The sequence below is a fragment of the Heptranchias perlo genome, chromosome 3 (assembly GCF_035084215.1).
Source record: "Heptranchias perlo isolate sHepPer1 chromosome 3, sHepPer1.hap1, whole genome shotgun sequence".
Taxonomy (NCBI): domain Eukaryota; kingdom Metazoa; phylum Chordata; class Chondrichthyes; order Hexanchiformes; family Hexanchidae; genus Heptranchias; species Heptranchias perlo.
This window is the reverse complement of record NC_090327.1, coordinates 4,881,211-4,906,146: the sequence shown is the minus strand read 5'-3', so window position 1 is coordinate 4,906,146 and position 24,936 is coordinate 4,881,211. Positions and strand designations below refer to the sequence as shown.

Sequence of the window (24,936 nt, the reverse complement as noted above, 5' to 3'; positions counted from 1 at the left end):
GTAGCATTGGAAAGGAGAAACGAGGTGCACAAAGGATTGGGAGAGGAAGATAGCACTAAAGTAAGAAATAGTACGGTATTAGGTGGGATCAGACCAAGGGAGAAAACAAAATGGTCTAAGAAAGGTTTAGAGTGCATGTGTGCAAATGCTGGAAGTGTGGTAAATAAGGTTGGTGAGCTGCAGGCGCAAATAGCCACATGGGAATATGATGTAGTGGCGATAACGGAGACCTGGCTCAAAGAAGGTCAGGATTGGGTACTAAATATTCCTGGATACAAAGTGTTCAGGAAAGATAGGGAAGAAAAAAAAAGGAGGTGGATGGGGTGGCAGTATTGATTAAGGAGAATATTGCAGTGCTGGAGAGGGAGGATGTCCTGGAGGGGTCAAGGACAGAATCTATTTGGTTAGAGTTGGGAAACAATAGAGGTGCCATTACACTACTGGGTGTATTCTATAGGCCACCAACTAATGGGCCGATGAATGGCAGATGGAGTTTAATTTAGATAAATGTGAGGTGATGCATTTTGGTAGATCGAATCGGGCCAGGACCTACTCCGTTAATGGTAGGGCGTTGGGGAGAGTTATAGAACAAAGAGATCTAGGAGTACAGATTCATAGCTCCTTGAAAGTGGAGTCACAGGTGGATAGGGTGGTGAAGAAGGCATTCAGCATGCTTGGTTTCATTGGTCAGAACATTGAATGCAGGAGTTGGGATGTCTTGTTGAAGTTGTACAGGGCATTGGTGAGGCCACACTTGGAGTACTGTGTACAGTTCTGGTCACCCTATTATAGAAAGGATATTATTAAACTAGAAAGAGTGCAGAAAAGATTTACTAGGATGCTACCGGGACTTGATGGTTTGACTTACAGGGAGAGGTTAGACAGACTGGGACTTTATTCCCTGGAGAGTAGGAGGTTAAGGGGTGATCTTATAGAAGTCTATAAAATAATGAGGGGCATAGATAAGGTAGATAGTCAAAATCTTTTCCCAAAGGTAGGGGAGTCTATAACGAGGGGGCACAGATTTAAGGTGAGAGGGGAGAGATACAAAAGGATCCAGAGGGGCAATTTTTTCACTCAAAGGGTGGTGAGTGTCTGGAACGAGCTGCCAGAGGCAGTAGTAGAGGCGGGTACAATTTTGTCTTTTAAAAAGCATTTGGACAGTTACATGGGGAAGATGGGTATCGAGGGATATGGGCCAAGTGCAGGCAATTGGGACTAGCTTAGTGGTATAAACTGGGCGACAAGGACATGTTGGGCCGAAGGGCCTGTTTCCATGTTGTAACTTCTATGATTCTATGATTCTATATAGAGGAACAAATTTGCAGGGAAATAACAGAGGTGCAAGAACTATAGAGTAGTGATAATGGGGGACTTTGATTATCCTAATATAGACTGGGATAGTAATAGTGTAAAGGGCAAGAGGGGGAGGAGTTTCTGAAGTGTGTTCGGGAGAACTTCCTTGATCAGTATGTTTCCAGCCTAATAAGGAAGGAGGCATTGGTGGATCTGGCTCTGGGGAATGAGGTGGGTCATGTGGAGCAAGTGTCAGTGGGGGAACATTTAGGGAACAGTGATCATAATATCATGAAGTTTAGATTAGTTATGGAAAAGGACAAGGAGCACAGGGGTCACAGACTCAGACTAAGGGGATGGCCATTTAGGACTGAGATGAGGAGAAATTTCTTCACTCAGAGGATGGTGAATCTTTGGAATTATCTACCCCAGAGGGCTGTGGAGGCTCAGTCATTGAGTACATTCAAAACAGAGATCGATAGATTTCTAGATATTAAAGGCATCAAGGGATATGGAGATGGTGCAGGAAAATGGCGTTGAGGTAGAAGATCAGCCGTGATCTTGTTGAGTGGCGGAGCAGGCTCGAGGGGCCGGGTGGCCTACTCCTGCTCCTATTTCTTGTGTTCAATCATAGAAATCTAGAGTAAAAATACTTAATTGGAGGAGGGCCAATTTTAGTGAGTTGAGAACAGATCTGGCCCGGGTAAATTGGAATCAATGATTGGCAGGCAAAACTGTAATCGAACAATGGGCGGCCTTTAAAGAGGAGATGGTTCGGGTACAGTCTAGGTACATTCCCACGAGGGGGAAAGGTAGGGCAACTAAAGCCAGAGTTCCCTGGAATGCAAAAGAGATGGTGAGTAAGATGAAGCAGGAAAAGGGGGCATATGACAGATATCAGGTTGATACAGGTGAGAACCAGGCTGAATATAGAAAGTACAGAGGAGAAGTGAAAAAGGAAATAAGAGGGGCAAAGAGAGAGTATGAGAATAGACTGGCGACTAACATAAAAGGGAATCCAAAAGACTTCTATAGGCATGTAAAAAGTAAACAGGCAGTAAGAGGAGGGGTGGCGCTATATATGCACAAATCTTTGAAGGTGGCAGGGCAGGTTGAGAAAGCAGTTAAAAAAGCATAAGGGATCCTGGGCTTTATAAATAGAGGCATAGGGTACAAAAGCAAAGATGTTATGATAATGGAATTCTCCACTTGCCTGGATGAGTGCAGCTCCAACAACACCAGAGAAGCTCGACACCATCCAGGACAAAGCAGCCCACTTGATTGGCACCCCATCCACCACCCTAAACATTCACTCCCTTCACCACCGGCGCACCGTGGCTGCAGTGTGTACCATCCACAGGATGCACTGCAGCAACTCGCCAAGGCTTCTTCGACTGCACCTCCCAAACCAGCGACCTCTACCACCTAGAAGGACAAGGGCAGCAGGCACATGGGAACAGCACCATCTGCACGTTTCCCTCCAAGTCACACACCATCCCGACTTGGAAATATATCGCCGTTCCTTCATCGTCGCTGGGTCAAAATCCTGGAACTCCCCACCTAACAGCACTGTGGGAGAACCTTCACCACACGGACTGCAGCGGTTCAAGAAGGCGGCTCACCACCACCTTCTCAAAGACAATTAGGGATGGGCAATAAATGCCGGCCTTGCCAGTGACGCCCACATCCCATGAATGAATTAAAAAAAATATTAACTATTATAAAACACTGGTTCAGCCACAGCTGGAGTATTGTGTCCAATCCTGGGCACCACACTTTATAGGGAGGATGTGAAGGCCTTGGATAGGGTGCAGAAAAAATTTACTAGAATGGTTCCAAGGATGAGCGAGTTCAGTTACATGGATAGACTGGAGAAGCTGGGGTTGTTCTCCTTGGATCAGAGAAGGTTGAGAGGAGATTTGATAGAAGTGTTCAAAATCATGATGGGTTTAGATAAAGCAAATAAAGAGATACTGTTCCCATTGGCGGAAGGGTCAAGAACCAGAGACAGGTTTAAGGTGATTGGCAAAAAAAAACCAAAGGCTATATGAGGAAAAACGTTTTTACGCAGCGAGTAGTTATAATCTGGAATGTGCTGCCTGTAAGGGTGGTGGAAGCAGATTCAATCATGGCTTTCAAAGAGGCATTGGATAAATACTTGAAGGGAAAAAATTTGCAGGGCTATGGGGGAATGGAGCTAACTGGATTGCTCTTACAAAGAGCCAGCACGGGCTTGATGGGCCGAATAGCCTCCTTCTGTGCTGTAACCATTCTATGATTTATCTTATTCGCTACTCTTGATTTTTGTAACTTAATTGTAACAAAAATAACCAGAGTGGCATATAAATACATTTGAGAAAGATGAGTTTTTACCTCGTTTCGAAAACATTCTCAGCAAACAAACAATATATTGAAAGCGTGAAGGAATTTTTTTTCTCGTACTTGTTCTGTTACTGTATTGTCTGTAATTTGGTGTAGCTGGTACTTGATAGAAAACGAGATATTTTTTGTTTTGTCGACTGAAATTCGCCACAATGTGTGGCAGTGCAACTGAAAAGATGAGAGAACTTTTTTTTTTAGTACCAGCTATGAAATCTTAACGACAGTTTACATAATTACAGCAGATTTACAGAGAATCACACAGGCCATTCGGCCCAACTGGTCTATGCTGGCGTTTATGCTCCACACGATTTCTACTTGTAAATAACTGAAGATGTCCCATTTATTAATGGCAGACTGTTTTTTTGACCGTTTTGTTCAATACTACACCGTCATCTGTAGATGATTGGCCTACTTTGGTTACTGACTTTGGACATGTTCATGAAAACATGCCTTTCAAAGAAATTTTTTTTTTAAGTGCTGAAATTTTATGTTGCGGAATTTCTCACGTTACTTTTGAAATATTGTAGGCTTGCAGCCGAAGGCCATTAACTTCTCTCCTGTTTGATGTAGGTCATAATGATTACGGTTATCAGCAACCATCGTATCCTGAACAAGGCTATGATAGGCCTTATGAGGATTCCTCACCACATTACTACGAAGGAGGTATATATATATATATACCTTCACACAAGCACACATACACATGTTTTTTTTTTAACCCCAAAAAGCCTTGAAGAAATTATCCTTCCCCCACTGCCCACCCACCCCCCACGTCCCCAACCCTGCAAAAGCTCGTGTAGAACAGTAGTTGCTGGCTGTTGCAGGGGAAAAAAAAAAGGGAGCTTCAAAATTAATTTCCTTACCAATGCTTACGAAAGTAGTTTAACATCTCTAACTTATTAAAAATTGCTTTGGAAACTTAAATACATATTTTGTTGCTCGTAATAGAAAAGACCTTAAACAGATTAACATGCGCACACACACACATACACACACACCCATCTCTCGGGTCAATATTTTGGTATGCAGCGTCCTTAAGAAAACAGCTTGCTGACTTTTTTTTTGTGTGTAGCTAGTCCGTGCTCTTTGTAGCTGTCTTTATTGTCTCTTTTTTTTTTAGTGTAGCTACATTCTAATTGTTTTATTACAGTAAGTGTGCTGCTTGTTTTATTTGTTTTGTTGCAGGGTTGCTGAAAATGCTGCAGTTTAAGCATGCAAAAAAAAAAATTGCTTGACTGCAGGTTTTGTGTGGCCGAATTCTTTTTTGTTTGATTTAGATGTTTTTCTTTCTCTTTCTCTCTCTCTCTCCTATGCCAAGATTGCATTTTCACTTTCCCCTCATTTGTTGACTTGCGCTTCATAATGTCCGCGGGGAGTTTTTAAATTGAATGTTAACGTGGCCGGAACAAATCTTTTTTGCAGGTAACTCGCAGTACGGCCAGCAGCAAGATACGTATCAGCAAGGACCTCCGCAGCAACAGGGGTATCCACAGCAACAGTACCCAACACAGCAGGGCTACCCAGCACAACAGCAGGGTTATGGTAAGCAACCAGTCAGCACATGTACTCATTAGGCCCAGAAGATCATGAGGTGGACTCATACTGGTTTGTAAATTACTTTTGTATTTTTAAAAAAAAAATTGGATGTTGCTGTTCGATGGTAAGTAGAATCATACAGCACAGAAGGTGGGGTGGTGGGGGTGGGGGGCCATTCGGCCCATCGTGTCAGTGCCGGCTCTTTGAAAGAGCTATCCAATTAGTCCCCCGCTCTTTCCCCATAGCCCTGTAATTTTTTTCTGTTCTAGTAAATATCCAATTCCCCTTTTGAAAGTTATTACTGAATCTGCTTCCACAGCGCATTCCAGATCGTAACAACTCGCTGCGTTTATTAAAAAAAAAGTTCTGCTCATATCTTCCCCCTCCCCACCCATCCCCAACCTGGATTTGATAAATAAGTGTATAACAGGTTCCCACTCATTTTTCCTGTTTCCCATCAGCTTAGTAGGTTGGACACAACATATTTTTTCTTCTGATTGTTCCTATTGTTCTCCCCTCACCTCTCTCCCGCTGAAGGCGCTGACTCAGGCTGGGGTATGGTCCTGTGGTCACTGATGATCTGACAGCACCGGTTCAAGTCCTCGATGGGCCAAACGGGCTCCTTCCGTGCTGTAACCTTTCTATGAGGTAGCCAGCCTGTGGCGTCCTAGACACTGGCTATAGGCAGGATATCAATCTGATCCTGTACTGTAATTGTGAACCTGACATCCATGCATTTCCAGTCACGAGAGAGCAAAAGAAAGAAAGACTTGCATTTATCCCGACCTCAGGATGTCCCAAACAATCAATTAAGTACTTTTTGAAGTGTAGTCACTGGTAAAATGGAGGAAAGGCGGCAGCCAATTTGCACACAGCAAGATCCCTCAAACAGCAATGTGATAGTGAACAGACAACCTGTTTTAGTGATGTTGGTTGAGGAATAAATATTGGCCCAGGACACCAGGGAGAATTCCCCTGATCATCTTCAAAATAGTTCCATGGGATCTTTTACGTCCACCTGAGAGGGCAGACGGGGCCTCGGTTTAACGTCTCATCTGAAAGACGGCACCTTCAACAGTGCAGCACACCCTCAGTACCACGCTGGCAGTGTCGGCCTGGATTTTGTGCTCAAGTCTCTGGAGTGGGGCTCGAACCCACGACCTTCTGACTCGGGTGAGAGCGCTACCCGCTTGAGCCATGGTTGATACCGTGATGAGAAGCAAAATCCTGGGCTGGGGGCACAGGCTAGCTGTGAAGCCCGCTAGTAATCACCCAAGCTGATTTCAGCGCTGAAACTCAGGGCAGACTGTGGATTGACGCAGGGGGCTCCCTGGTGTGTACGCATATCGTGCATTGCCTTTACTCACTCAGCCATTCAAGACTTCATGCTGTATTTTCTGATGCTGGTGCTATTCTCTAGACCAGGTGGCAGGAATTGAACTGAACAAATGGATTAGATTTTCCACCTCTCTGCCCAGCACAATGTCAACCCCTCCATGGTACTGTGGTGTAGTGGCTATGCTACTGGACTAATAATCCAGGGAATGTGAGTTCACTTCCCACCACAGCAGTTTGAAACACTGAAATCAGTTTTAAAAATCTGAAAATAAAAAGCTGGTACTCGTAATAGTGACCATGTAGCTGTTGGATTGTCGTAAAAACCCATCTGGTTCACCGATGTCCTTACCCGGTCTGGGCTTATATGTTTCCTACATAAACAAGTGACTTTTTAAAAATTCATTCTCAGGATGTGGGCGTCGCTGGCAAGGCCGGCATTTATCGCCCATCCCTAGTTGCCCTTTGAGAAGGTGGCGATGAGCCGCCTCCTTGAACCGCTGCAGTTCGTGTGGTGAAAGTTCTCCCACAGTGAGTTTCCAGGATTTTGACCCAGCGACGATGACTACACTTCAAAAGTACTGAATTGGCTGTAAAGCCCTTTGGGACGTCCAGAGGTCGTGAAAGGGGCTATATAAATGCAAGTTCTTTCTTTACTTTTATGTGTGACTCCAGTCCCACACCAACGAGGTTGACTCTTAACTGTCCTCTGAAATGGCCCAGCGAGTCACTCAGTTGTATCAAACGGCTACAACCACATGAACTGCAGCGGTTCAAGAAGGCGGCCCACCCAACACCACCTCAGGGGCAACTAGGGATGGGCAATAAATGCTGGCCGTGCCAGCGACGCCCACATCCTAAGATTGAATTCATTTTTAAAAAGTCTCACCATAAAGTACAGTCCTCCATCTTGCAAAATAATATGAGCCAGGTGCATCAAACAAAGATTGCATAAGCACACAGTTGTTTGTTGTTGTATGCTTTATTTTGGCCTAAAAAGTCTTTGTTTTAATACATGAACTTGGCTATCAACTCTATCTGGTGCAATAGCAGCCATGCTTTTTGCTTTTAGCCGTAAGCTTGAGCTCATCCAACACTCTGCTGCCCATATCTTCACTGGTACCAAGTGTTCACCCATCGCCCCTGTGCTCGCTGACCTACATTGGCTCCTGGTCCAGTAACGCCTCGATTTTAAAATTCTCGTTCTTAAATCCCCGCCATGGCCTCGCTCTTCCCTATCTCCATCACCTCCTGCAAGATCTCTGCGGTCCTCCAACTCTGGCCTCTTGCTCATCCCCGATTTTCATCGCTGCATCATTAGCGGCCATGCCTTCAGCTGCTTAGGCCTTAAGCTCTGGAATTCTCACCCTAAACCCTTCCACCTCCCTCTCCCTCCTCCTTTAAGACGCTCCTTAAAACCTACCACATTGACCAAGCTTTTGGTCACTTGTCCTAATACCTCCTTATGCAGCTTGGTGTCAAATTTTGTTTGATAATCGCTCGTGTGAAGCGCCTTGGGACGTTTTACTACGTTTAACATAAGAACATAAGAAATAGGAAAGAATCTTACAACACCAGGTTATAGTCCAACAATTTTATTTGAAAATCACAAGCTTTCGGAGATTATCTCCTTCGTCAGGTGAACGTGGGACTCCTGACGAAGGAGATAATCTCCGAAAGCTTGTGATTTTCAAATGAAATTGTTGGACTATAACCTGGTGTTGTAAGATTCTTTACAATTGTCAACCCCAGTCCATCACCGGCATCTCCACATCATAAGAAATAGGAGCAGGAGTAGGCCAATCGGCCCCTCGAGCCTGCTCCGCCATTCAATAAGATCATGGCTGATCTGATCCTAACCTCAAATCTAAATTCATGTCCAATTTCCTGCCCGCTCCCCGTAACCCCTGATTCCCTTTACTTCTAGGAAACTGTCTATTTCTGTTTTAAATTTATTTAATGATGTAGCTTCCGCAGCTTCCTGGGGCAGCAAATTCCACAGACCTACTACCCTCTGAGTGAAGAAGTTTCTCCTCATCTCAGTTTTGAAAGAGCAGCCCCTTATTCTAAGATTATGCCCCCTAGTTCTAGTTTCACCCATCCTTGGGAACATCCTTACCGCATCCACCCGATCAAGCCCCTTCACAATCTTATATGTTTCAATAAGATCGCCTCTCATTCTTCTGAACTCCAATGAGTAGAGTCCCAATCTACTCAACCTCTCCTCATATGTCCGCTGTTTAAGATGCTATATAAATGCAAGTTGCTTTGAATCCACTTTACACGTGAACAATTTTATAGCCAGTAGCAGCGCTAACCCAATTGCACGCAGCTTAACGCAGCCAGAAGCTTCTGTGAAAACAGAAAGTGATGATGGTTCTTCAAGTAGAGAACTTCACACACATAGTAACAACACTACGTTTTGTAGGTTGCAAAAAGTGGATTCTGTGTTACAAGGAAAAGTAAGGGGGGGGGCGGGGCGGGAGGAAACGCTGTAAAAACAAAGCCACCATCTTCACAAACTGACTACAAGACAGTCAAATAGCACAGAACTTCTCTCTGAATCATCTGAGTTATAAGGTCACAAATCCACATCAGAAAGTACTTTGCCTCGTTGATTTTTTTCAGGTATAATCAATTCAGGTTCCCAAATTCGCTGGAACAGTCTGGTTATACAGACAAGAATTGAGATCAGTAGAAAAAAATATTATTTCAATTCCATTTTTATTATGTAATCGCCCTTTTATATAGCTTCAAAAAATATTCTTAATATCTTACGCTGTTTATAGGGAAGGATGTCAAGGCCTTAGAGAGGGTGCAGAGGAGATTTACTAGAATGGTGCCAGGGATGAGGGACTTCAGTTACGTGGAGAGACTGGAGAAGCTGGGGTTGTTCTCCTTAGAGCAGAGAAGGTTATGGGGAGATTTAATTGAGGTGTTCAAAATTATGAAAGGTTTTGATAAGAGTAAATAAGGAGAAATTGTTTCCACTGGCAGGCGAGTCAGTAACCAGAGGACACAGATTTAAGGTAATTGGCAACATGAGGCCGCATTTTTTTACGCAGCGAGTTGTTACGATCTGGAATACACTACCTGAAAGGGCGGTGGAAGCAGATTCAATCGTAACTTTCAAAGGGGAATTGGATAAATACTTGAAAAGGAAAAAATTGCAGGGCTATGGGGAAAGGGCAGGGGAATGGGACTAACCAGCTAGCTCTTTCAAAGAGTTGGCACAGGCCCGATGGGCCGAATGGCCTCCTTCTGTGCTGTATGATTCTAGGAATACACTTTTACCAATGTTGGCCTGTAGAAAACATGCCCTGACATTGGGCTAGGTGGCAAAGTCGTAATAGCAAGACTGTTCCTTTAAAGCTAGGTTCATGAGTTTTGACCAGATACAGAGGCTCAGATGTTGCCCGTGTGCAGATGTTCTGATGTTGCTGCATTTGCTCCACAGCATAAACGGGGTGAATTCAGCACAGTGGAAACCAGCTGCTATTGGATATTGGGGTATCAAGGGCACACTCTATTTCTTTTCTGCAACCAACCATTTACAGCACCCTTTAACACACCTTTATACCTTCGAAGCTGGAGTGAATGGATGATTTTACGGTAGCAATACTCTTTGTCCTCTAAAGCTGTCCGTGAGCGCTCAAATCTCAGCAGAGGAATATGCATAGAATCATAAAATGATACAGCACAGGAGGAGGCCATTTGGCCCATTGTGCCTGTGCCGGCTCTTTGGAAGAGCTATCCCAATCAGTCCCATTTATTTTTTAAAACACTCAATACTTTTGTTCTCCAGTGAACTTTCTTAGTTTAATCACATTTTGCCACCAAATGAGGCGTTTTGCTCTTTTAAGTTTTTTAAAAAAAGGAAGTTTACTTTCTTCTAAAATTAAATTCGCTTTCCTCTCCCTGAAGGGTTTTCCGTGCACTGCTGTATATTTCACACCTGCTGTGCTAGCTTATTAGTACGATCATTCATCGTGAGTGAACATAGCCTGCCAGGGTATAAACTATTTGAAGAGTCAGGGACAGGCACCCTCTTTCGATTAGGCTGCCTCCAATGCTATTCTTGGCCTGACAGCCTGAAAACATATAAGGGTTGGCTGGTTGTCTTTCTTTAACCTTTTTTGTAGGTAGGCTTCATTTATTACATAGAATTTTACAACACAGAAACAGGCCATTCGGCCCAACAGGTCCGTGCCGGTGTTTGTGCTCCACACGAGCCTCCTCCCAATCCTTCTTCATCTAACCCTATCACCATATCCTTCTGCTCCTTTCTCCCTCATGTACTTAATTAGCTTCCCCTTAAATGTATCCAGAGATCGATAGGTTTCTAGATAGTAAAGGCATCAAGGGATATGGGGATGGTGCAGGAAAATGGCGTTGAGGTAGAAGATCAGCCATGATCTTGTCGAATGGCGGAGCAGGCTCGAGGGGCCGAATGGCCTTCTCCTCCTCCTATTTCTTATGTTCTTATGCTATTCGCCTCAACTACTCCTTGTGGTAGCGAGTTCCACATTCTCACCACTCTGTGGGTAAAGAAGTTTCTCTTGAATTCCCCATTGGATTTATTAGTGACTATCTTGTATTTATGGCTCCTAGTTTTGGTCTCCCCCCACAGTTGGAACCATCTTCTCTACGTCTACCCTAGCGTACCCTTTCGTTACCTTAAAGACCTCCATCAGGTCACCCCCTCGGTCTTTTTTCTAGAGAAAAGAGCCCCAGCCTGCTCGATCTTTCCCTCATAGTTATAACCTCTCAGCTCTGGTATCATCCTTGTAAATCTTTCTTGCACCTTCTCCAGTGCCTCTATTTCCTTTTTGTAATATGGGGACCAGAACTGTGCACAGTACTCCTAAGCTGTAGCCGGTGTCACCAGCAAATTACCTGCTGCATCAAGTGCAAACATACAGGAAAATACTGGGGAGAGAACAGAAATTCACAACAATGTGTAGTGCACATTTGGTGTGTTTATAGCACGATTGTGCTTGACAGTTTACCCTAATAAGGTGCCAGTATATGAGTCAGGGTGCATAGGAGTGAGCATTCACATTAGTTTTGTGCCTGTATAGTGACACTTCACATTAGTGACTTGGGAAAAGTCTAGTTACAAAATAGTGTTTAGAATCTCTGCCTCCGTTCCCAGTTTTATTAACATGGGAACAGGAGGAGGCCATTCAGCCCCTCGAGCCTGTTCCGCCATTCAGTTAGATCATGGCCGATCTGTATCTTAACTCCATCTACCCGCCGTGGTTCCGTAACCCTTAATACCCTTGCCTAACAAAAACCTACCCGTCTCAGTCTTGAAATTTTCAATCGACCCCCATCTCAACAGCTTTTTGGGGGGGAGAGAGTTCCAGATTCCCACTCCCCTTTGTGTGAAGAAGTGCTTCCTGACATCACCCCTGAACGGCCCGGCTCTGATTTTAAGGTTATGCCCCCCACCACCTAACCCCCCCGCCCAACCGAAGCGTGAACTGGCTGAGGAAAGTGGGAAGTGCAATATTTCAGTGTGATTGGTTGAGTGAAGTGCTGTTTTGCTTACAGGTCCTTCGCAAGCTGCCGCGAGTCAGTACACCAACTATCCTCAAGGTCAAGGTCAACAATATGGAGGATACAGGCCTCCCCAACCGGGACCCCCACAGCAGCAACAGAGGCCTTATGGGTATGACCAGGTACGGAATGTGTGCTGTGTTCATGCAAATTAATGCTGTTTTACAAACTGGAGCCTCGTCCATTCCCCTCACGGCCCCGACTCACTGGACAAAAGCACAGTGTTGTACGTAACAAAGTAGAGGAGGGAGATTCAATTTGGGCCTCAGATGAAGCATTATAATTGGCATCATTGTGCTTAAGGGAGGGAGGGGTTGAAAGGTCAGCCAGAATTGTTGCTTCTGATCACTATCAGATAACCCAGTCAATACAAAGCTCAAGGCATCAAGTGAATAAGGTATCTGACTCGGCTGTGATGGCTCACACAGTCGCACAAGTGCCAGGCAATGACCATCGCCAACAAGAGAGAGTCTAACCACCTCCCCATGACGTTTAACAGCATTGCCATCGCCGAATCCCCCACCATCAACATCCTGGGGGTCACCATTGACCAGAAATTTAACTGGACCAGCCACATAAATACTGTGGCTACAAGAGCAGGTCAGAGGCTGGGTATTCTGCGGCGAGTGACTCACCTCCTGACTCCCCAAAACCTTTCCACCATCTATAAGGCACAAGTCAGGAGTGTGATGGAATATCTACACTTGCCTGGATGAGTGCAGCTCCAACAACACTCAAGAAGCTCGACACCATCCAGGACAAAGCAGCCCGCTTGATTGGCACCCCATCCACCACCCTAAACATTCACTCCCTTCACCACCGGCGCACCGTGGCTGCAGTGTGCACCATCTACAGGATGCACTGTGGCAACTCGTCAAGGCTTTTTCGACAGCACCTCCCAAACCCGCGACCTCTACCACCTAGAAGCACAAGGGCAGCAGGCACATGGGAACAACACCACCTGCACGTTCCCCTCCAAGTCACACACCACCCGACTTGGAAATATATCACCGTTCCTTCATCGTCGCTGGGTCAAAATCCTGGAACTCCCTTCCTAACAGCACTGTGGGAGAACCGTCACCACACGGACTGCAGCGGTTCAAGAAGGCGGCTCACCACCACCTTCTCGAGGGCAATTAGAGACGGGCAATAAATGCCGGCCTCGCCAGCGACGCCCACATCCCATGAACGAATACAAAAAAAAACCAAGTCGATGGTCATCATGCAGGCTTGCATAAGGATGCAGGGGATGTCTGATGGATGGAGGGAAGGGTTTAAAACAAAACGAAAAGGAGCTGTTTTTTTGGGGATGCTTTCACACACCTCTCAGCAGACCTAGCTCAGAGTGGTATTGGCAAGAAATCTGGGAACATTTTCTCGTTCTTGGCCAAGTCAGACCACGCAATGGAAAGAAAAAGGAATCTTAAAAACACTTTCTTTTTTTTAGTCCATTTCGCAATCCGTTGAACCAATGAATGAAATTTTTTTTTGGAGGAAAACAAAGTGAGGGAGGGGTTCCCAGCGCCTCGTGATCAATCATCAGAGTTTCCAAGCCCCGAGGTGTTTTCAGGTCCAGCTCCCAATGTTCTGCCTCTCCTGTCCGTTCCTAGCCTAGGCCACTAGATGGAGCACAGAGCACTCCCATCTCTAGCTGGAGGGAACTGGTGCAAAAAAGCAGCCCAGCCAGCAGAAATGGAAGGGAGAAGAGGCGGCATATTGAGGTGACGCGCGAGAAATATAAGTAGTGAAATATATCGGTGTAGGTAATATCAGGAAAGGAAAAAAGACTTGTGTTTATACAGCTCCTTTAACAATCTCAGGACGTCCCAAAGCGCTTTACTGCCAATGAAGTACTTTTTTGAAGTCTGGTCACTGTTGTAATGTAGGAAACGCGGCAGCCAATTTGCGCACAGCAAGCTCCCCCCAAACAGCAATGTGATAATGACCAGATGCTCACTTTTTTTTTACTGATGTTGGTTGAGGACACTGGAGAGAGTTCCCCTGCTCTTCTTCAAAATAGGGTCATGGGATAAGAACATAAGAAACAGGAGCAGGAGTAGGCCATACGGCCCCTCGAGCCTGCTCCGCCATTCAGTCGGATCATGGTTGATCTTCGACCTCAACTCCACTTTCCCGCCCTCGATTTCCCCTAGAGTCCAAAAATCTGTTGATCTCAGCCTTGAATATATTCAACGACTCAGCATCCACAGCCCTCTGGGGTAGAGAATTCCAAAGATTCACAGCCCTCTGAGTGAAGAAATTCCTCCTCATCTCAGTCCTAAAAGACCGACCCCTTATCCTGCGACTATGCCCCCTAGTTCTAGACTTTCCAGCAGGGGAAACAGCCTCTCAGCAATCTACCCTGTCAATCCCTCTCAGAATCTTTTGTGTTTCAATGAGATCACCTCTCGTTCTTCTAAACTCCAGAGAGTATAGGCCCATTCTACTCGATTTAAGGTTCACCTGAGAGTTTAGCGTCTCATCCAAATGTCCGTACCGTGTATCTCTGGAATAAACCATATCCCACAGATTTTTTAAAAAGGTTTTCTTCAATAATGTCACTGGAGAACGTTTTGCTAATTCTTGGTCAACTTTATATAAATAAACTCTAGTGTCCAGTTTCCTCAGATGGTATATCCCAACCAAGCTATTATTCATTGCAGTGAGAACTGAAGAATTTTGCACAATATTTTAATTTCCACCGACTGTTCCTAGTGTCTTCCATCTTTTCCTCTCCCCTGATTTTCTCCCTTTTCCTCTTGAAAGCAGCGAGCCACAAGATAGTTACAAATGAGGACGGCCGTTCGGCCCATCTTAATTCATCCATCCCTAAAGACCCTGTAGTTCCCCTCCACCCCCCACCCCTGCCATTACAGCATCTAATTGTTTCTTCACTGATTCCAGGTCTGTGTGATCTCCTGGACTGGTTTCGATCACCTGAGGAGGGGTCGGAGGGGAATTTGAGTTTTATTTTTAACCCTTATTGGCCCTGGGTTTTGCTCTTTTTGCCTCTCCCAGGAGATTACATTGGCTGGGGAGATGGGGGTGGGGAGGGAGGGAAGGAGGAAGTGTCTCGTCACGATGCTCCAGCCATCATGGTGTGTGGGGCAGGCTTGATGGACCAGTTGGCCTTTTCCTTCCTGTCAATTTCGTATGTTTTCACCTCCACCATATCTGGAAGTCCATTCCACATACTCATCACTCTTTGTATGAAGAAGAACTTCTTGATATCGGTCTCAGATTTCACGCAGAAATGTGGTTTCCAAAAAGCTTTGTCTGAGAGTCTAGGCAACGAGTGTCGGTAGGATATTAATCTTGGGTGGTTGTGGGGAGGGGGGTGGTAGGGTGGGGACAGAATCATACCTGAGCCATATCTGAACAGCCACACACATTCCCCTAGCAAAGATCAACACTACATTGCAATCAGAAGTAGGAACCCAGGCTGAAAGTGTTCCCTTCTGCCCAAGCTCCTCCCAACTTAGACAGACTGAGATCAATTATAACCCTCCCCCCCCACCCACCTCCCTCCGTCCCCTGGCTAAGATGAGTTGTCTGACTGCAAACCAGTGATTAAATTCACCCATCCGTATCCGGTGCAGACGCCTTGGAAGGAGTGCAGCGCAGATTCACCAGAATGTTACCAGAGCTCCAAGGGTTAAGTTACGAGGAGAGATTACATAAACCAGGTCGATTGTTTTTTTTTTAGGATTTTGAAAGGAATTGATAGGGTAGATAGAGAGAAACTTTCTCCGCTGGTGGGGGGAGTCTAGGACAAGGTGACGTAAACCTTAAAATCAGAGCCAGGCCGTTCAGGAGAGAAGTTGGGAAACACTTCTTCACGCAAAGGGTGGTAGAAGTGTGGAACTCTCTCCCACAAAAAGCAGTAGATGCTAGCTCAATTAATAATTTTAAATCTGAGATCGATGGATTTTTGCTAGCCGGGGGATATGGAACCAAGGTGGGTGGATGGAGTTGAGATACAGATCAGCCATAATCCCATTGAATGGCAGAACAGGCTCGAGGGGCTGAATGGCCTACTCCTGTTCTAATCTTCCTACAGCCAGCAAACATTCTAGGCCGCACAACTACAGTGCTCTTACACATTGAACCAGCGGAGAAGCGACTACTTTTAGTTAACGTGATTTTCTGTGACTGGTTTTCGAAAGCGTTGCAGTGTTGTTGGATAGTAATTTTTTGGTTAGGGCAGCAAGAAAAACTTGTTCGGTAATTCCAGTTATGCGGTATTATGAAGTGTTTAGGTGGGAGGAGGAAGTAGTTGGTAGTAATGTGTTTATTATCAGATTTGGACGTATACTAAACACCTCATCATCCATCATCTCTGGCAACAGTGCATCCTCTTAAATTTGCCAGCCATGAAGGTATCAGATTTTTATACTGCCATTAACTTCACTGCCAAGTGTAATATTGCAGTTTAACTGGTAAAAGATATTTTGAGTGGCATTTATCGGCATGTGAGTTGTTATGAACTGGAACGCACTGCCTGAAAGGGTGATGGACATAGATTCAGTAGTAACTTTCCAAAGGGAATTAGCTATATACTCGAAGGGAAGGCATTTGCAGGGGGAGTGAGACTAATTGGACAGCTCTTTCAAAGAGCCGGCACAGGCACGATGGGCCGAACGGCCGCCTCCTGTGCTGTATGATATGGTATAACACCAATTTAACCACGTATTGTGAGTTGGATTCAATTAACTCTGGTAACTCTCTTCAACTAACTTTGCAGATTGTGTTATTTTATAGACCCTTCAATGCTATGAGTCATGATTTGAAGTTGGCTTTGTTACTGCTAATTAAAATTAAGTCATAAAAGATAATATAATATTTTATTTATATTCAACATGAATGTTTTTAAGCCTCACTGAACCATGTGCTACATCCTGAAGCAATAGTAGCAATTCTGCAACCCACGCCCCCCTCCCAAGAGCAATGATGCTTACTCCAACATGTACAAAGAAGGGCAGGGTTATGGGGAAAGAGCCCGGGAGTGGGACTAATTGGATAGCTCTTTCAAAGATGGGCTGAATGGCGGCCTCCTGTGCTGTACAATTCTAAGTGTTTTTTTCGCTGCATTGTCCTGAATGAGCACTTTAGAAAAGGTTGAAACTGTCACAGTATTCTGGAGCAGCTAATTTACGTGCTTTAATTGGTACAAACCAAGCCACCTTCTATATGAATGTACAATGGAAGAGATCCCGCCAGCGGATAGTGGAAAGCGGCCGATAATCGAGAGCGCCGACCCCACCCCTGCCCTTTTACTTACGGAGACGTCACGAGTTATCAGCTTGCGATCGGTATATTTAGTTTACCTAATCCAAGTCCCTGCCACTTGCAGATAAGGTTCACCTTTTTTCCATTATATAAAAAAAAACATGATGTGTTCTTGGTGGGGGGGGAATAAGGAATGCCGGCTGGACCAGAATCGAAGCTCTTGCTTCTTTTGGTCTCTTGACCAAAAAGGCTAACTACCAGACCCGCGTGACTAGCGAGTTCAGCCGGACACCGGAAATCCTGATAGATCGGGAACGCAGGAGCTTGAAAATAACAAAAAAAATTGAGGAGACTCAATTGCACCTTTAGGTTTGTTTACGCAAAGCTTAAGTCCCGAATCCCACCAGAGTTCTCGGGGATAATTGAGAGCGCAGATTACCGAGGCTCCGTGTTTTAAATGAAAGCAGGACTCGGAGGACGAAAGAGCGCCACGTGTGACAGAGAAGATTCCAGAAACTGTGTTTTTTTTAAAAAAAAAAGAGTTGGAGCAAAAGAGGGTGAGCAGGTTTCCAATCTGTGTATGACACGGCACTGGAGAGCTGGCATGGAGGAGGGGAAAATAGGCACTGGCCACTGAAGAGATGAAAAGAAACCATTTAGTCAAAGAACTGCTTAAAATTTCACAGGTAAATGCAAAACATTCTTTTATTTCAGTATATGCACACAGTGTAGTTATCCTCGCCGTATTGCTTTTTGTGAAATAAAATATTTTAAGAAGTATATCTTTTTTTAAAAAAATAAACAGTATCACTACATCAACACGTACAAATTAAATGACGAACCTAATCAATTTTAACATTGTGTCTCAAGCTGTGTGTATTTTATCTCTCCAGAACTTGCAGTGAACTGCCTGCTGTGTTTGGGAAGAACTTGGCACTTAAAAAGGAAACACCCAGGAGGTCACATTTTCTAGATTTGGTCCATCAGCCACCGAAGAACGCGACGGCCCCATAACCAACCCCAGAGCGACCGTCGAAACGACTCGAAGGGGGAGCTCTGAACAGCAACGTCCTGGAGCTGCAGTGGGAAGAAGCATTGCTTGTTTCTGACTGGTGTGGTAACCAGATTAAAAAGAGGATCGACTTTGCTCCTTCCCGCTGTGTCCAACCTACTTCCTACAATTATCCAATTCCGTCGTGTTACTGTGCATCTGGGTCTTTTTTTTTTTTACACATCACTGCACGGTGGCCAGGCCGCCTTGAATAATTTGATAAAATGTAGACAAAAAATGCCGTCTTGCGTTTCCTGGGTATCTGGCGAGGGGTGGCCCTGTCTTTTTGTGGTGGACTCTCTGCGTTGCATGGCGCTATCCAGAGAGAGAGAGAGCGCCTCCTAGAGGATACTGCCATTGTGGTGGAACCCTCAACATCTTGCTGTTGGATTCCTTGTCCTTCAGGTGTTCTCTAGTTTGCTCCTTTTTCACCAGACGTATTACAGTCCCCATTCGCTTCGCACGCCTTGTCGTAAGATGGCACTGGACCTCTTTTTTTTGAAGATACCGAGGAACTGGATGTGGAAGAATCATATGAAGTAATATTTTCCTTTTTTTTTTCCGCTAGGCTATGCATGAATTATAGGTTTTCACCCTAAGACTGTTCCAGAAGAGACAGACTCAATAATAATGCCTTTGCTTCATGCACAAATGATTATGGACACCGGACATTATACTTACAAGACTTTACTAAATATTATTGGCATAACTTTATGAAAATTGCTATAAGGAGTCATTTCCAGAATCAAATGGGATATTGTGACTCTCATGCCTGAAGCTATATTTTTCCATTATTTATGCCAAACTTTTTTTATTGTGCTCGTTTTGTATATTTCCTTCGACCCTTCACATTTCTCACACCGTGACAAACTTGGTTGACACTTTTTGGACAACTATTGCGTAAACCTTTCATTGCTACCCACCCCTCCCATGTTGAAATAGCTGTTTTGGGGGTTGTGGGGTGCAACTTTGAACATATTTGATGTATTCCTATCACTCAAACATGTGCCTTCTCTTTTGTTTCCAGTTCTATCTTTACTGCTAGATCTTTGAGTAGTGTTCATTGGTGTAGGTCAAATGTGGCTATTTCCACTTGGTCCAGTGATACTTGGTTTAATTCCAGTTAACATCCTGACCTCACGCAACTGCACTTGGCAGGTGTCCATTGTGCACGATTGCGATATCCCACACTTTCACTTCAGCGATGTGATTTTCATCGGAGGACCTGCTTTTCCACAATCACAAGAGTGGCACAACACGTGGGAGCACTCTTTCCTGAGAATGCTAGGATCCCGCATGCTAAAGTTGAATAGCGCAATAGCGAACAGCTTACCTAGTCAAACGATTCTGACCAAAGGAATGCTTCAACAAAGGGGCATTTTTGCTTGCTATAACCCAGTTAGCGCACCTAAATCAGTTTTGTAAAAATCTATCCTTGGGATTTGGGTGACACTGGCAATACAACCTTTTTTGCTAATCCCTAGATACCCTGATCAGAAGGTAGTGTTGGCACTTGTTTGACGAACTGAAAAGCTTGTTTCAGAGGGCACTGAGACAGCCATATCATTTTGTACTGTATGCCAGACAGGGTGCAAGAAAATTCTTGCCACCTGATAAGCTATCCCTCTCCCTCACCTCTAGTCTCTAACCTGATGGAACGTTTCTTGTATTTTCTCTGTTTTATTAATATAGGATGAACTTCCCTCCGGTTCTTTCTATTCCTAATCTCTAAATGTGCCTTTCTACCCTCCCCCTCCTCCTCCCCGCTGGCTTCAATCGAAGCTCATTGCAGTCTGCTACTCTTAATTCATTCTTTCCCTGGATCTCATGATCTCTTTCTCCTACGATCTCCAGAATTTCAAAACCAAGCTTGGCATCACCAAATCTTGAGTTCCTGATTTACCGTGTCTCTTTTACTCATGAACCTTGGTGATGTCTGGCATTGTGGGCCGTGGCTCTTTGCTTTGGTTTCTCAATTAAAAATGAAAACACAAGTTGGATGGTCGCCAGTATTAGCCTAACTGCAAGTTATAGGGAATCGAACATCCCAAGCAATGGCGGCGCTAATGTTTCATGGGCTGCCAATTATACTGACGGTTTTTGTCGTGTTACCTATACTGTATGCAATGGTCATTATTTTTACAAGTTTGAATATTTATATTTGACGTTGCCTTCATTCGAAACAAATGCAAAATTCTTATTTCCTCTTGGTAGCCATCGAATGGCATTGACTAGAATCAAATGTGCAGCTCTTGCCCCAAGAGAAACTTTGTTGTGAATGTGCCCCTCATCCTCACTTTGTATAACGTGCGTTACAAGTTGAATTATGTGTGTTTTATGGTAAGAGTTCACAAGTTATTATTCAGCGTGTTTTGCCATTTGGAACAACATGAAATGTATTGCATTTTTATAAACTTGTATTAAATATTCATCGTCCCAGTCATAAAATATGAATGTGGCTTCCCCACGACTCGGTGACTTGGTGTGTTCACTTGACACGTCACCGAGGCAAATAACCAATTCCATCTGCGCTGAATTACATTTGGCCTCAATTCCTTATTGGATTTATTTGTGACTATCTTACATTTATGGCTCCCCCACAAGAGGAAACATCTTCTCTACGTCTACACTATCGAACCCCATCATAATTTTAAAGACCTTTATCAGGCCACCCCTCAGACTTATCTTTTATAGAGAAAAGAGCCCCAGCCCCCTGTTCAGTTTTTCCTAATAGTTATAACCCCTTGTACAGCTGGAACATCTGCACCTTAGTTTGTAACTTTAACATACGTTGGACTGAACATCAGCATTGGTTTAATTTTTGACGTCAGTGTTCAATCTTATCTGTAATCCAAATGGTGTTCACATAAACAATGTAATACGTAAGAGAGAACGGATTTTGACTGAAACTTTCAATAAGACAAGGATAAAAAAAAGTGAAAAGTATTTTTTATTTAGAAGGGCAGGGAATCAGAGGAAAACATGTAACTTTGTGCTTGATGTGTAAAAGTCGCAAAGTGTACTGTAATTAAAAGTAGTTGGTTAAAACTAATTCTGAAGACACTCTTATATCGCCATGTATTCATGCCTGTCTAAGGAGTGTGGAACAAAATGCACCATTCTTTCCTCTTTCACATTTCCAGCAGGGGGCAATGGAGACTCAATTAGTTCTAATCATTGTGATCCTTTCTGTAACTCTGCTCTTAACTCCGTTAGATAGCCTCTGAACTGAACCGTAGGAAATGCAGAAGATTTTAAAATGTTAAAAGAGTAAACATTTTATCACTGGCTGTTCTGTTCCCCGAGCTTAGTTGATAAGTTTTATTACACACACACAGACATGGGAAGGAGACTACAGTTACGCTGTGTTTCAAAGTGGCAGGAGCAGGGCTATGGGGAAAGAGCAGGGCGGGGGGGGGGGATTGGGACTAATTGGATCGCTCTTTCAAAGTGCCAGCATGGGTTGAATGGCCTCCTCCTGTGCAGTATTATTCGATGAATCCACGGATCTTCAGGTTTTAGAGCCAAGTTCACGAGAAAAGCTGCTTTTTTTGTTTCAAAGTTGGCCCTGGTCCAACAACATTACAGGTACAGAGGGAGAGTCTCGGGTGCTGTGGGCAGATTGATCAATACTGTGAGCAAAAGTGTCATTCACTCTATTGGAAATAACAGCAGTAACTGCTGACGCAGACTTCCGCCTGCAGGATCAGAGCACTGCAATCACTAGATTCTTTGTTTAGTCGATGTCTATATATTGATTTAGTCTACTTTTAGGTGAATTATGGATGTTAATTGAAGAGGATTAGGAAACATAAAAGTAGGAGTTAAGGAGATTTGGAAGATTAAAGAAAAAAAAAGACTTGCATTTATATTGTGCTGTTCACGACCTCAGGATGTCCCAAAGCGCGTTACAGCCAATGAAGTACTTGTTTTTTGAAGTGTAGTAACCGTTATAATGTAGGAAACGCGGCAGCCAATTTGCGCACAGCAAGCTCCCACAAACAGCAATGTAATGATGACCAGATAATCTGTTTTAGTGATGTTGGTTGAGGGATAAATATTGGCCAGGACAGAACTCTTTGAAATAGTGGCCATGGAATCTTTTACATCCACCTGAGAGGGCAGACGGGGCCTCGGTTTAACGTCTCATCCGAGAGACGGCACCTCCGACAGTGCAGCACTCCCTCAGTACTGGCACTGGGAGTGTCAGCCTGGGTTTTGTACTCAAATCTCAGGAGTGGGACTTCGAACCCACGACCTTCATGACTCAAGAGGCGAGTGTGCTGCCACTCTTAATGGAAGAAGCAGTAGGATGACGTGAGATGTTGGTGCAAATATACTGCCCTTGCAGAATAGTGGGAGCTGAATTTACTCTCATGATTCCCATCCCTGCCCAAAAAGTTCCCAGGGTTTGTTCAGAGTGAGGCCTGAGCCCAGACAAGGTACTTTCCTGATTTTGGGGGAGGGGGAAGGGGAGGAAAATCCTTGGGACCAAATCCGCCTGGTCTGCTCTAGTGCTGCTTTGAGTAATTGGTTACAGGGCAACGTTGACGGAGCACCCGATCTGATAAAGGGTGAAAAGCATTTTTATTTTTTAAAATGGCAGAGAGAAAAAATAACTTTTTGGAAATGTGCTTGATTTTTAAAAGTTGCAAAGTGTGCTGTAATTGAAAGTAGCCGGTTAAAACTAATTTGCAGGCGCCCTTATATCGCCGTGTGTTCATTCTCGTCTTAAGGACAAAAATGCAGCACTCTTTTCACCTTTTACATTTCCAGTAACCGGATGCAATGGCTTCGTTCTGATCATTGTGAACTTTGCCCCATCACCCAGCTAAGAACAACAGTGCTGCGGTTTGGAAGTTCATCACCTCTCTCGGATGGTTTGACATTTTCTTTGAGGGGGGTGGGGGGAGAGGCTGGGAGGGGGGGGGGCGGTGGTAAACCTTCACCTTCACCACTGGCGGGGGGGGGGGGGAAATACCAAAGCAAAAATGATGGTTGAGGCCGCGTGACCAAAGAGAGGTGGTAAAAACGATAACTGCTTTCAAAAAGAAATCTGCTTTCGATTCCCCGAATCTCTGGTCATTTACATCCCCGATTTCCGTTGGCGGCCGTGCTCTCAGCTGCCGTGGGGGCCCTAAGCTCTGGAATTCCCTCCCTAACCTCCCTGCCTCGCTTCCCCCTCCTTTTAGGGCGCTCCTTAAAACCTACCTCTTTGACCAAGCGTTTTGTTCACCTGTCCTAATATTGTGGCTCGGTGTCACATTTTGTTTGATAATCGCTCCTGCGAAGCGCCTCGGGATGTTTTACTACGTTAAAGGCGCTATATAAATGCAAATTCATCGTTGCAGTGCAGCCGAGGAAGAACAGTGCATCTGATGTCACTTGCACTCCTGGAGTGTAAAAAGCTCCAGGAGTGATACACTTTTTTTTTTGTTTATTTCTATCTCACTGTTGAAGATATTTCCTCTCCTGACCCATGTCTCTCTCTCTTTTGTTTTTTCTTTCCAGGGGCAGTATGGAAATTACCAACAGTAACTCAGTAGGTTGCTTTCCAATACCCTGACATCTGATAACAGCCATGTCGTATCCTCAGCACTGTGAACATCCACTGTGATTATAAACCCATCAGTTCATCTCACGTCCGGGACAAAAACATTTCAGTGTCTGGACGGCTGCTGCCACTGCTCGACATACTGGCCCCCTTGGATTTGGAACACCGACCAGAGCCCAGTTTTAATGTGTTTTTATTTTGTGGGGAATCGTGGACAGTGGCTGTGTAGCCTACCAAAAGGGGCAACCAGTGCATCTCAGCCGGTTCTTGCGTGGAAGGGGGCGACGAGAGGAAGCTTGCCAAATCTGATCTCGAGCGTTCGTCCAGTCAGTGGGAATGTGCTGAATGGAAGATTCCCTGTGTTGGTCATCCAGTGTCAAGGAGGAGAGAGAGAGAGAGTGCTTCAAATGTTTTTGCCAAAACCAAGAGTATTACTTTCTTTTTTTGTAAAATAGCAATACTTTGCAGTATTTTTTTACATGCCGATTTATTTAAATTAAGCAGAGTTGACATTTGGGCGAGCTCAGCCGGATAAAAGTGGTGGGAAAGAAGAATTTTTTTTATTATAAAGTGATACTTTTGGTTTGCACCAAATAAGGGGAGCGAGGCAGGCGGGCGGGCGGGGGGGGGTGAAAACCTGTGGAAGAGAATGAACCATTAGTTACTTGGTGGGGGTGAGGTGTGGGTGACCAGCATTTCGAAATCTGCTTGCTTGCACGTCCTTACCAGTGAACAAACTAAAAACTTTTCTCGCGTTCTCCCCCAGAAGGAAATACATTTTTAAAAAAAAACACACAAACTCAAAGGGTCGGTCATTGTTGTTGTACAAATGTGTTTCAGGCTTTTGGTAAAAATGACAATTTTTGTATAGTAAGTATTGAACTTTAGACTAGATGATGAATTTGTTAGCCTTTTTGTCTCGATTTTACTTTCTTACCGGGAATGGTACCATTTAGAGAGCGGTGTCTTATTTTTTTTTTGGACAAGAACT

General features: G+C 44.5%; 1 protein-coding gene across 5 annotated transcripts in view; it reads left to right on the top strand.

Moving 5' to 3' along the window:
• ss18 (SS18 subunit of BAF chromatin remodeling complex) overlaps positions 1 to 24,557 on the top strand; it is a 103,574-nt gene extending 79,017 nt beyond the window's left edge. For 2 of the 5 annotated variants that reach the window (XM_067977838.1, XM_067977817.1), the window contains 4 exons: positions 4,249 to 4,341; positions 5,101 to 5,220; positions 12,106 to 12,233; positions 23,903 to 24,557. In XM_067977838.1, the coding sequence (XP_067833939.1) occupies positions 4,249 to 4,341; positions 5,101 to 5,220; positions 12,106 to 12,233; positions 23,903 to 23,929 (368 nt within the window). In that variant the 3' untranslated portion in view covers positions 23,930 to 24,557. Of the gene's footprint in view, positions 1 to 4,248; positions 4,342 to 5,100; positions 5,221 to 12,105; positions 12,234 to 18,233; positions 21,444 to 23,902 lie in introns of those variants that run through there. The other 3 variants (XM_067977809.1, XM_067977831.1, XM_067977827.1) reach the window with 2 other exon arrangements.
• Positions 24,558 to 24,936: the final 379 nt, after the last annotated feature.